The 13,273-nt window shown below is 39.9% G+C and overlaps 1 protein-coding gene across 1 annotated transcript in view; it reads right to left on the reverse strand.

The window, feature by feature from the left end:
- LOC135091639 (otoferlin-like) overlaps positions 1 to 13,273 on the reverse strand; it is a 198,620-nt gene that overhangs the window by 21,719 nt on the left and 163,628 nt on the right. The window contains 12 exon segments of the mRNA XM_063989424.1: positions 526 to 654; positions 1,081 to 1,296; positions 1,907 to 2,062; positions 5,335 to 5,576; positions 6,743 to 6,929; positions 7,576 to 7,737; positions 8,154 to 8,285; positions 9,219 to 9,368; positions 10,209 to 10,343; positions 11,253 to 11,369; positions 11,564 to 11,764; positions 12,506 to 12,658. Of these exon segments, the coding sequence (XP_063845494.1) occupies positions 526 to 654; positions 1,081 to 1,296; positions 1,907 to 2,062; positions 5,335 to 5,576; positions 6,743 to 6,929; positions 7,576 to 7,737; positions 8,154 to 8,285; positions 9,219 to 9,368; positions 10,209 to 10,343; positions 11,253 to 11,369; positions 11,564 to 11,764; positions 12,506 to 12,658 (1,980 nt within the window).

The raw sequence follows: 13,273 nt of genomic DNA on the forward strand, positions 1-13,273 counted from the left end.
AAAAAAGACCCACTGAGGTGCCAAGAGGATTAACCAAACTAGAGAAGTGTCTTGAGGCCTCTGTCCTGAAACAATTCAAGTCATAGGAAGGGGCAACACAGATGCAGGCACGGAATTCCAGAGTTTGATAAAATAATCGTTAAATAAAGCTCAACAAAATCATCTACTTATTCTTGTTCTTATAAAATTCATGCTGTCTGCCTTCATTCATTTATTTATCTCATATGATTAAGATTCTGGCAAAGACCTTTAAAAACTACCTTAAATATTAGAATTACCATCTTATTTCATCTTAACCACTTTATTTGTTTTCCTATTTTTCATTACATATTTTGAAAGGGAGCGTGATTAATCTATCTGCTGAGATTTTGTCTAAATGTATTGCTTTTTCTGTTCTTCCTACTATGTGTTTTGATCCTCTCTCTCTCTCTCTCTCCTCTCTCTCTCTCTCTCTCTCTCTCTCTCTCTCTCTCTCTCTCTCTCTCTCTCTCTCTCTCTCTCTCTCTCTCTCTCTCTCTCTCTTACCTTGAACTTGCCCACCACTCGGCCTTCATCCTCCAGGTCATCTCCAGTCTTCTTGCCCCGGTACAGATGGAAGGTGTGCAACCACTCCCGGAAGCCGCCAAACTCTGTCTCCAGCTCTCCTGGGATCACCTGCCGTCACACAGTTTGGATCATGCAAGAGGAGCAACACATCAGTGACATGTAGCACCAGAGGGAGTGTGTGTGCTGACAGTATTAGAGGATTTAAGGAAATGTATAGTAATTTGGTATACCAAAAGGCAGTGCATTATAAACTGGACTATAGTGCAAAAATAGAAATAGGTACATCAGCAAGTGCATCTTTCCACATTAATACAAGATGCAGATGAATCACAATTTTTAAAGCTATATTTTATTTTATTTTATCATTTGTGAATGCAAAATTCATATTTACATATAAAATAACAAAAAAATAAATAAAATAAATAAAAAGTGCATGATCTACAACCGAGAAGTACAGAAACAACCTATAAAATAACTTCAGAAAATAAACAGAGAATCAGAAAGTAAGGACTGACCCAAACTCTCTCCCTGTACCTTCACAGTGGCAATGTTGGGCTTCTGTTTCCTCCTCTGTGCCTTGGGACTCAGTCTGGCGGCAAGTTTAGCAGCAGTGGAGGTGGCACGGAAGGTGCCATGTTTCCTGCGGTCCACCACGTAGCTGTCCTGCTGTCCCGCCTGCTGGTTCTGTCCCTGCTGTTCCCCTCCATCCCCGCCATCCACTCTGTCGCCCAGCAGGTGCTGCTGCTGCTGCTATGGGTTGAAGGTGTTGTGAGAGGAGAGCAAGGGACACAGGAACAAAATATTATTATTGAATAAAGGATGTGATGGAGAAAATAAAAGGATGTTTGAATTAAGCTTGGCATAGAAAGGGAATGAGGAGCAGGGAAGGATTACTGAATATATAAAGCTTGGATTTAATAATTTGTGGTCCCAAGAAAAAAATAATGGATGAACAATAACAGTTCAATTGACAAACTTTTGATGTTATGAAAAATAATAATTTTTCATCTTGAATTGCAAAATGAAACTTTACATTTACAAGCAAAACTCAAAAGAAATATTTCAAAATTTCAACTTACTTGAATTTACAAAGGTTATTTAAGGAATGCAACTTAACTTACCAATACAAGAAAGAAGGAGAAGAAATATGGAAAGACAAAGGCTGAGGTGGAGAGATGGAACTGAGGGACAGTAGACAACTGGGTCTGGAGGAAGAGGAAGCACAGGACACAAGTTACTGTCACCAACACATAAGAGCAGCTGGCACTACCAGGGATTAATAAGGCCAAGAAGGAGAAGAAAAAGAAGAATTTACCAGTACAAGACATCACATCACACCTCTCTCCGCCTTGTCACTCACCAAGGCCACAGCTTCCAAGGAGGCAAAGTACTTGGTCCACCAGTCCCTGTTCTCCTCATCTTCCTCCTCCAGTTCCATGCTTTGCTTTCGCCGTTTGTTGGCCTCTGCCTTCTCCTTCTTGGTTATAGGGACAAGCTTGGACACAGCTCCTGACCCCTGCAGTGAGGCCAAAGGGGAGGAAGGAAAGGGGACAAGGGAGAAGTAGATATTAGGAAATGCAAAATAACTTTCTGCTAAGATATGCAATATATATGGATGATGAAAAGAATAAAAAACAGGGAAAAGTTACTACAGTAAATAAATTAATAAAGAAATGCTAAAGTGGAACATACACTAAAAGATATAATAAAAATTAAGGAAATGGTTAAAATAAGTGAAGAAATAAACATAAGTAAATAAAGTATTTTGTTGATATTACAAAATGGTATAGCAAATGTGTTCTGTGTATTCTCTCAACACATTCATCCTTACAACACTTCAACACTTCTGAGGAAACACCCATAAAGATTCTCCTATGAAAATCTGTTTTGAAGAGTGCTTCACCTAATGGTTCTTCCTCATCTTCCTCCTCTATCATCTCATTAATGACAAAGCTGTGTTACTCCTATGGGCACTTCATAGAAACACAGAGAAATTGATCTGAAGGTGGAATGAATTCACAGTGAGAGGCCCTGATTAGGACTGAATTCCTGACCAAGAGAACAAAATACTAATGGGAAAACTAACCTGCTATAAGAAATTCATGAGTAGAACTAAGAACTGGTGAACTATTTTGGCAACATAGAAAAGTGATAATCTTCAAGCTAGAAAAAACTGACACACACCATTTTGTGCTTCCATCACTCAGGCTTATACCAGGTTAGAGCTTTCTCAAGAGCACAATGTTGGGACCATAATGATCATCAGGTCACAGAATCACTTTTGGAACCATTGTGCCTCTGGTCGCCACACAGTCACAATGCCCAGTACCAATAAGAGAAGTGCCTTGATGTTGCTTCCAGTTGCCTAAGACAAAGTTCTCACAATCTAACTTAAACTAACATACTTTAACCTAGTTTACCATGCAGACAGGTACCTTTGGCTGAAATCTTGTGGCTGGAAATGTTCCTAGAGGAACTTATGTTACATGGTTGTGGTTGTGTGCACTGTCTTGGCATGTATTCACTCTCTCTGTGTCTAACGTTCCCTTATCTAAGTGCTCTGATCTCCTGAGAGTCTGTCACTTGTCAGGTTTGGTAACAGACTGTCAGCACATCAGAGGACCTGAGACTGAGGGAAACACTGGACACAGCAGCAGTGAGTGGAGGAAGTTACACAATCCCTGACCACGACTGCACATTGATTTCCATGACACACAAAGTCACGAAATTTGACTTTTACTTTCCATGCAAGACTTAAAACATCATTCCATTTATATATCAAAGTTAATCAACATTACTGGTCTGCAGAATCCTTTCTTTTTGGTGATGGTTTAAAGAAAATTAGGAAACATACAATAAAAAAAAGGAACTTGTCAGCTTAAAAATATGTATTGAAATATGTTTTGTTTTAATTTAAGCTTTTAGTAATAAATTTTACACACACACACACACACACACACACACACACACACACACACACACACACACACACACACACACACACACACACACACACACACACACACACACACACACACACAATTATACAATTGGAAACTTATGCACTTAAACACACACACACACACACACACACACACACACACACACACATGAATTTGATAAGTTTCTACTCAAGAGTAATAGATATAGTGCGAGAGAGAGATGGATGGGCCGACTGCATACTTATACTTAGATCTGAGAAAAGCATTTGATAAAGTTCTGTACAGAAGACTAATATGGAAACTGAAAAGAAATGGAGGACTCGGTGGATCACTGTTAAAGTGGATGACTGACTTTTTGACAAAAGAGAAATGAGGACAGTAATTAAAGGCAGCAGGTCGAACTGGAGAACATTAATAAGTGGAGTCCTGCAAGGTTCAGTACTTGCACCTATTGTGTTCACAGTAAATGATATGACAGAAGGTGTAAAAAGTTACATGAACCTTTTCGCTGATGATGATAAGATTATGAGGAAAGTGACAAATGAAGAGGACTGCAATGCTTTAAATCAGGACTTAATTAAGATTAATGAATGGTCATTGAGGTGGAACATGGAGTTTAATGCTAAAAAATGTAGTGTGATGAGGTTTGGAAAAAGTGTGAGAAGACCAGTTGCCAACTATTACTTATGGAATGAGGAAATCTCTATAAGATCAGAAGAAAAAGACCTAGGAGTAATTATTACTGATAATTTGTCATTTGGGAAGCACATAAACAAAATTATAGGAGAAACATAAAATCTGCTGAGAAACATCAAGATAGCATTCTCCTATATTGAAGATATGATAAAAAAAAACTGATAACAACAATGATACGTCTGAGATTGGAGTACACAGCATTAGTGCAGTCGCAAAGTTTGAAAAAGGATACAAGAAAGTTAGAAAGAATCCAGAGAGCTGCAACTAAAATTCCTGCAAGCTTGAGAGAGTATAGTTATGAGGAAAGGTTGAAGAGATTAGGCCTGACTACACTAGAAAAAAGGAGGGAAAGGTGATTTGATAGCAATATATAGAATATTGGAAGGAATGGAAAAGTTGGATAGAGAAGACATCATGATACCAGATATGAGAGACACAAGAGGACATGGAAGGAAATTGAAAAGGAGTGTTTGCAGAAGAGACATCAAGAAACATAGTTTCCTCCACAGAAGTATAACAGTGTGGAATGAACTTAAGGATGAGACTGTGTGTGCAAAGACAATTCATAAATTTAAAGAAAATCTAGATAAAAGTTGATATGGAGATGGGACGGCACGTGCCTAGTGTGGCTCTTGTCCTGTATATAAATACACACACACACACACACACACACACACACACACACACACACACAGCAAAGCACAGCACAGCACAGTAGCACATAATAATCTTAATATCAAAATGTTTCATCAGTTCAGATCCATCCATCCATAAAAAAAATTCATACCCCCACATGCATACGTGAAAAATAAAATTCGGTAATTTCTGAAAAAAAAAACAAAAGGGGATTGATAACCTTAAGACCTTATGAAAAATATGTATGGACAAATTTTTAACAAAAGGCAAGCAGGAATTAATTAAAAGATACATAAAAAATACAATGAGCATGCCAGCAGATTTGAGCTGATAAGAATGAGAATATGAGAGAAAATAATAAAAGGATGTATAGAGATAACAATCAAGACACAAAAAAGAAAAAGGGATAAAGAGTAACCAGATGAGAGGGGAAGGCAACAGTCCATGGCAGCAGTGATAGTAAACAGCACCAAGAAATAGTGCAACTCAACAAAACTCAAAGGGGATAACAAACCATGGGAAGATCTGGTCCTACACCCACATAGTCGATGGTGATGATGGTATCCTTCTGCAGGAGAGGACAACTTTCTGTGTCCCTCCTGACGTAAGCTGCTCCTCCTCCACCTCCTCCTCCTCGGCCTCCCATTCCTCCTCCCACAGGGCCCACACTGTGCCCTCCGTGGACATTGTTGGGCACCAGGTTGTTGTTGTGTTGGAGCTGCAGCACCCCCACACCACCACCACCACCACCGTTCTCTGTAGGTGATGTGGGACAGGGAGACGTTGTGTGAGGCTCAGTGTTATATAGAAATGAATAGGAATGAAGGATACCAGGCAGATATATATATATATATATATATATATATATATATATATATATATATATATATATATATATATATATATATATATATACTCGTATAGTTTGTAGCCTGGATGTGAAATAAAACTTGTGTGGCACCAGTCCTGGAACTTTAATGACACACCTCGTATATATATATATATATATATATATATATATATATATATATATATATATATATATATATATATATATATATATATATATATATATATATATATATATATATATATATATATATATATATATATATATATATATATATATATATATATATATATATATATATATATATATATATATATATATATATATATATATATATATATATATATATATATATATATATATATATATATATATATATATATATATATATATATATATATATATATATATATATATATATATATATATATATATATATATATATATATATATATATATATATATATATATATATATATATATATATATATATATATATATATATGAGGGTCTCTGGCCAAGGGTTATTTAAAAAGATAAAAGAAAGGCCTAATAAAGATGTCAGTCCCAAGAGAATAGAAAAGTGTCTTGAAACTTCTAGTTTATAATAATGACTGCATAGAAAAACAGATACCAAGACAACTTTTGGGTTATAAGAAAGATGTCTCTTGGATTATACATTTTCTTTTCTTTTGCATTTGCTATCCTGCTAGTGTTCCTCTTCCATTTCTTTCCTTTTTCTTTATATTTCCTCCTTTGGTTGTTTTCCATCCTTCTATTTCTTTATTCTTTTCTCTTTATGCATTATCCTTCTACTCCTCCTCTTACTGCCTTCTTTCTTAATTTTCTATTCTGCTTTTCCTCTTATTCCCCATTACCTTCTTCTAACATTTTCTCCCATTCTCTCATCCTTCTTCTCCTCCATATTTATTCTTTTCTTTTTACATCTTATCCTTCACCTCTTCTTTCTTCTACTACCATCCTCATCTTTATTCTTTTGTCTTTTTACACCCTATGCTTCACCTCTTTCACCTTCTCTCTCTCCTGTCACCACAGTCCCCATGTGACCTACCATGTTGCTGGTTAGCCAGGGAGTTTTTCAGTGCTGCCTCTCTATCCCTCTTGGTTACTGGTGTCCACATGTAGCGGTGCAGGTTGGAGATGATGTGTGTTCCCACCAGAGTGAAGCGGCCAAAGCTGCGGCAATCCACCACACGAATGGTGATGGGAGGGCAGTACAGCTCCTGCTCTGGCAACTCCTGCAGGAGAGAAGAGAAGGTTTGTTGTCCAAAGCTGAGTAACATAGAGCCTTTCCCTCCTCTGTGTTTACCCTCAGTCTCAAGTCATCTGGTCTAATAAAATTCTACCAACTGTCAGGTTTTGTAAGGAAATAGTAATGTACCACACTCTCTTCCTTTCTCAGTGATTAAAATTTTCCCTCTCTAGTCCTCTGCTCTACTAAAAATCAATTGTCAGGTTTTTATATGAAGATAATAACATAGTAAATATCCTTCCTTCATCAGTGCTTCCACACTTCCTTCCTTTCTCAGTGCTTAAAGTTTTCCTTCCTAAGTTCTCTGGTCTACTGAAAGTCCATCAATTGTCAGGTTTTGTACAGAAATCGTTAGCAAACCAGAGGACTCAAGATCAAGAAAAAATGCTACACACATTGGAAGTGAGTGAAGGTTACTTGACTTTTGAACATAACTGTAGTTATGAAGTAATGAGTGGCTGGGGGTACTGAATAAATGAGTAGATAAATAAATAAAGTAAACAAATAAGTAAATAAGTAAATACAAATGCTAGTAGCTATGAAGAAAGTAAGAGACATGGATGAAGAGAGAGAGAGAGAGAGAGAGAGAGAGATAAAAACTCCACCAGTGTGTCAAAAGAGTTATTCCTCACCAGGTCAATGTACTTCACAGGGTTTGTAAAGTTTGGGTTCTTGCGGGCGGATGTGAGGACGGCTGACTGGATGATGTGTCCTGCCACCTCCACATCCACCCGGGGCCGGTCCACTGTCAGGAGGTGGATTCGCTTGAGGTCTCGGAGTCCCCAGAACAGTACCTGTGGAGGCAAGGTGGACAGAGGCATGAGTGGAGGCTGAAGAGTGGAGCAGATAAGAACATGAGGGAATGAATCAAGTTGTAGTTGCAAGGAATGTAATGGTGGAAGTTTGTTGAAGAGGAAAAATTACCTTGTACTGATTACTCTCTCTCCTTCCCTTTTTTTTAACTATTACTGCTGCTACTACTGCTATTACTACTACCACTAGTTCTACTAATACTACTGGTGCTATTAATGATACTGGTACTGTTGCTACCTATTTAACATGTACTACTGGTGCTGTTACTCTCTCTCTCTCTCTCTCTCTCTCTCTCTCTCTCTCTCTCTCTCTCTCTCTCTCTCTCTCTCTCTCTCTCTCTCTCTCTCTCTCTCTCTCTCTCTCTCTCTCTCTCTCTCCCCTGCCACTCTTGCCTTACCTCCAGCCTGTATTTGGCCAGGGTGGGTCTGATGCCCTTGGGAACTGGCAGGATGGGCCCAGCATCACTCGCACAGAACTCCTTGGCCTGGGGTATTACAACATCATCCCCATAGTCCCCTGAGTCCTGGAACTGTGAAGGAACAGGAGAGGTGAGGATCGACAGACCACACTCAGAATTAGACACAGCTGCCTCAGTACTCACATGCAGCAGCTGCGCCTGACAGACATCTGTCACTGCCCTGGTGCCCCATACAGCAAGGCACTCCAAAACACCTCCTGCTACTCTGCCTCACCACCACTCCCACCGTACTGCTCTCCTCCACTCACTGGCACCACTCCACCTCCACTGACCAACACTAGCAGACCTTCTGGGTGGCTCCCGGCCTGGTATTGAAGATGCTCAAACACACCAGGGTCTTCCTTCAGAGGACAGGACAACTCACCAGAATCCGACCAGCTTACCTATCTGGCACCAGCCTGTACAGCCCTGCCAAATCTCCCAACAAGAACAAGAGGTGAGAACAGTAAGGAATATGCATGGCAGGGTTAGGGAGATAAGGAAATTACACAGAGTTTGTTAGTGTATTAATCCTCATCTATCTTTACTGCCTTTTCTTGCTTTAATTGTTGAACTTTAGATTATGAGATGAATTTATTGATAGGGATGATAGTGGGCATCCCACATATACTGTATACTTTATACAGAAGACTGTTACATGTAGGCCTGCCAGCTTCCTGCAGTTTATGGTCATATTTTCTTCCCTCCTTCCTTCCTGAAAAACCCTGAACAACATCAACTCAAAGGTGATCCAAGGGAAGAGGGAGTGAGGTGAGAACATAGACCTGAAGTGGTGGAGTAATGAGCCTTATCATCAATCAAAAGGTAAGAGAGAGAAAAAAATTGAAGGAACAACGAATGCCCCAAAAACACAGGTACCATAAAACACCTGTAAAGCACATGGGTTTGAGAAGACATCATTTATCATACAAAAAGAATAAGACACCCCATCCACAGCACCACAGAGGCACCAGCACGGGCAAGCACACAACACACACCACACACCTGCAGGAGCTCAAAGGTGGCCAGGAGTTCCCCAGCGTGGTCTGTGCCACGAAACAGGTCATGCCACTCCAGGTGCGGCCGCTCATAAGGATCCTCCCGCAGCTTGATATGAGGCCGGGCCAGTGCTCTGCCAATGAACTCAGACTTCCCCTGCAGATGGTAATCAATTGAGTATTAAATGTTATATATATGTAGGATTTCTTTCATATCTTAGTGATGAGTTATCAGAAATGTAATTTTTTTCTGTAGCATTTGGCATTTCTTAGTAATGAGGTATTCTTTAACTGTCACTCTCTTAAGGTCTATGCACCATTTGCTTCTGTTAGAAAAGGTTTGCTGTCATTAACTACTGTATGCTGAGTCTTTATGGCCTTCAGCAAGTCTTGTATCATAAAAGTAGATAATGACAGAAGCAGCACAGTTTAAATCCTTCATTATTGTTCCTTCTTTATTCATGGACATAACAAACAGCCAAGATTCTGCCACCTAGATGGTATAGAATAAAAATATGCACTAGTGACTACATTTTAGTGACAATATATTACTGCCATCACTGTCACTAGAGGCACAGTGGCAAAAATTCAAGGGAATATCAGATGAAACATTATTTCTATTAGGCCATTACAAATTAGCAGTATCTTAATTTTACTCACCTTTTTCATCTTGCTAGTCATGATTCATCTTACTTGATTTGCCATATCATAAACACTCACCAGACATCCTAGCCTAACCCATCCTAACCTAACACTCAGCATTGTCATGACTCATCCTTGACTCACCACATCATGAACACTCACCAGGCAGCCTAACCTAACCTAACACTCAGCACACACTCATGACTCCCCTTGACTCACCACACTATAAACACCCATCAGACAGCCAAGACTCATTCCACCTGACGCATGACACTATAAACACTCACCAGACAGCCATGACTCATCCCACCTGACCCACACTGTAGACACTCACTACACAGACTCCTTGACTCACCACATTATCCTGGTCAAATATCTCAATGACAACCAGGGGCGGCTTTTCCTTGATCTCGTCCTTGGTGCCGTACACCAGAATGTCGTCCATCACCAGCATCTCGTCCCAGGTGGGGCTCAGGGTCTCGTCTATCACCTGAATGGGAGGCAGGAGGGCTGTCATCATCACACAGATGAGGATGTTGAATGGCTGTGATATATATCCATAAGCCAGAAGAGGTTGGAAATAATACTAATGGTAACACCAGTAGTAATGATAGTAATATCATGTCTCATCTATCACTTATGAGGGAGATGGGAGGGGATATTCACCACACACACACTTTTTGAATGGTTGTGATATTTATCCATGAGCCACCAGAGGTTGGTGGAATAGTACAAACAACAGTAGCGCTAGTAATCATAGTAATGTCTTGTCTCATCTATCACCTGTGAGGGAGATGTGAAGAGTATCAGCACTACACAGATAAAGATCTTGAACAGCTGTGATATATATCCATGAGACACAAGAGGTTGGTGGAATAATAGAAACAGCAGCACCAGTAGTAATGATAGTAACACAATGGCTTGTCTATCACCTGTGAGGGAGGCAGGAGGGGTTGTCACCTCCACAGAAATTAAGATTTTGAATGGCTGTGATATAAATCCATGAGCCACAACAGGCTGAAAATAATACTACCAGCAATACCAATAATAGTGAAAGTAATATTAATTATACAGTAATACCAGATTGCAAGCACTCAAGTATGGATTTGAGACCTGGACATGGGTCAGGGCACAGCAGTCAAAGTGTGAGCTGTGGGAATGAGTTGTCTGAGTGGGGATGTATGGAGTGACAAGGTGGGAAGGTGAGAGCAATGACAAGGTAGAAGGGTACATGTGTGAGAGAGGCACCAGTAGAGGCTGAGTGCATGAATAATTAAGATGGGAGTGTTTAGACAGGGAGAGGTTCTTCTCCCATGGGCATTCTGTAACATGAACAGCAGCACCAGCACCACAGCAGCACCAGCACCACATCACCATCAGCACCACAGCATACCCTCACCTGAGTGACCCTGCTGTGCTCCCCCATGATGACCCGGGCAAAGGGATCAGACAGCCCTGACGAGTCTGAGCCAATGAGAGAGCGTGCCTGGTACATGTGTGCCCTCAGCTTGAAGGTCTGGTGGGGTAACAAAGAGAGAGGATCAGAAAAAGGTCAATCAAGCTCTGAACAGTCTGGCTCTTTTTACACGCTGTATCCCTAGACACTTTAAAATATTCCTGATGGTCAGGTAGATGTTGACAAGTAAACTGGTTATTTGCAGTTACCTGACCCTTTCACACTGCCACTGGTGGGAGCAAGTGCTGGCCTACCTGCTTCTGTGTGTAGTGAAGGGAGACAGGTGGCAGAGTGAGGCTCCTCTCAATGTTGCGCAGCTCATAGCACATCTCGTAGCCCTTGGGAATGCCAGGCACCATGTTCTTCTTCTGCTTCATTAAACCAAACCACATGTACACCTGCAGCTTGGCCTGGATCGCCCAGCCACCTGCACCACTTGACTTGCGGCCCGGCAACTGGTGGCGGAGATGGAAATTGACACACAGACCTGCATTCCTGAACATTCTGACATCCTGCCTCTGCTACTTTCATCAGGTTCTGGATGAAGCCAATGGGATTTCCAAGGCAGTCTTCATGAGTGAAATGACAGTTTAACTTGATTTCTGTATTATTAATGGGAAAGCACTCATGAAAAACAGATTAATCATCTCCGTGGCCTTTGAAAATAGTCCTTATGAGAGAATAGAGCATTTAAGAATATGAATAATACCTATGTAAATGTAGGTTCAGCACTACTTATCTGAAATATTTGAAACAAGATGTGTCCCTATTTATTTTTATAATACAATGCTCACACCTCTACCAATGAAAGGGTTGCTTTCTGAAAACTCAAGTCATAAACAAAGAATATTGTTTATACTTGAAGTTGAAAATGCATAATAGAAAATAGTACTGATACCATTCTAACAGCACTAAACAATGATAATATACATCACTACACTGGTTTTGCAAAATACTACAATAAAAAATTAATACAGTAAATGTAATATCAACATTCATGAGCTTCCAGAAGTTGGTGCTTTTTGGATTTTAGAAATTCAGATAAAGTATTCTAAACCTGCAGAGGGAAACTCAAAAGAGTGATGAAAAAACAAACACACCAAAGTTTCCAGAGAGGAGAATAAATCCCTCACAAGTCTGTAATGAATGAGTCACCCCATGAGACAGTCCAACATGAAAAACACGGCACACTGCACCTTGAGGAAGAGTGTTTGGGAGATGCCACAATACTTTCCCTTCTCTTCCGGAATGGCAGAGTAGAGGAGGTGTCTGGCGGGGATCCTCTGGTAGGACACCCTCTTGCCTCCACTCACCATCCACAGGAACACATCGGGCAGGCTGTGCTGGGGGCTGGGCAGGGCGAGAGGAGGGAGAACAGAGTGTAGGGTGGTTAATAGTAGGTTTCAGCAAGTTGTCATGTTATACAATGGTGGAATGATTCTGTTAGTATGATAGGGAGAGGTTATAATGGAAGGGAAGTGCCAGAATACCTGAGAGAGAGAGAGAGAGAGAGAGAGAGAGAGAGAGAGAGAGAGAGAGAGAGAGAGAGAGAGAGAGAGAGAGAGAGAGAGAGAGAGAGAGAGAGAGAGAGAGAGAGAGAGAGAGAGAGATAAACAATTAAAAAAAATAGCATTTCAAACTAATAACAAATGTTTAATACAAGCATTGTTTCAACTTGGGAATGAATATTTATTTTTGGTATTATTTAACACTCGGAATAAATGTTTAAATAAGTGTTCCTTCAAACTGGGAATAAATGTTTGCTATGATCCTTGCCTCAAACTCAATTCCTTTTAAGAAAAAGTCAATTCCAACACTTGATATCACGGCTTCAAGACAATAAAGGTACAACAATAATGCAGAATATTTCAGTTTCAATTTAATTTCTAAACACTGGCTCTGTGGTTGATGATATACATATCTTCTAGTATAGACAACATAAGCATGAATTAGAATCAAGAGAA

This window comes from Scylla paramamosain, chromosome 38, assembly GCF_035594125.1.
Source record: "Scylla paramamosain isolate STU-SP2022 chromosome 38, ASM3559412v1, whole genome shotgun sequence".
Lineage (NCBI taxonomy): Eukaryota > Metazoa > Arthropoda > Malacostraca > Decapoda > Portunidae > Scylla > Scylla paramamosain.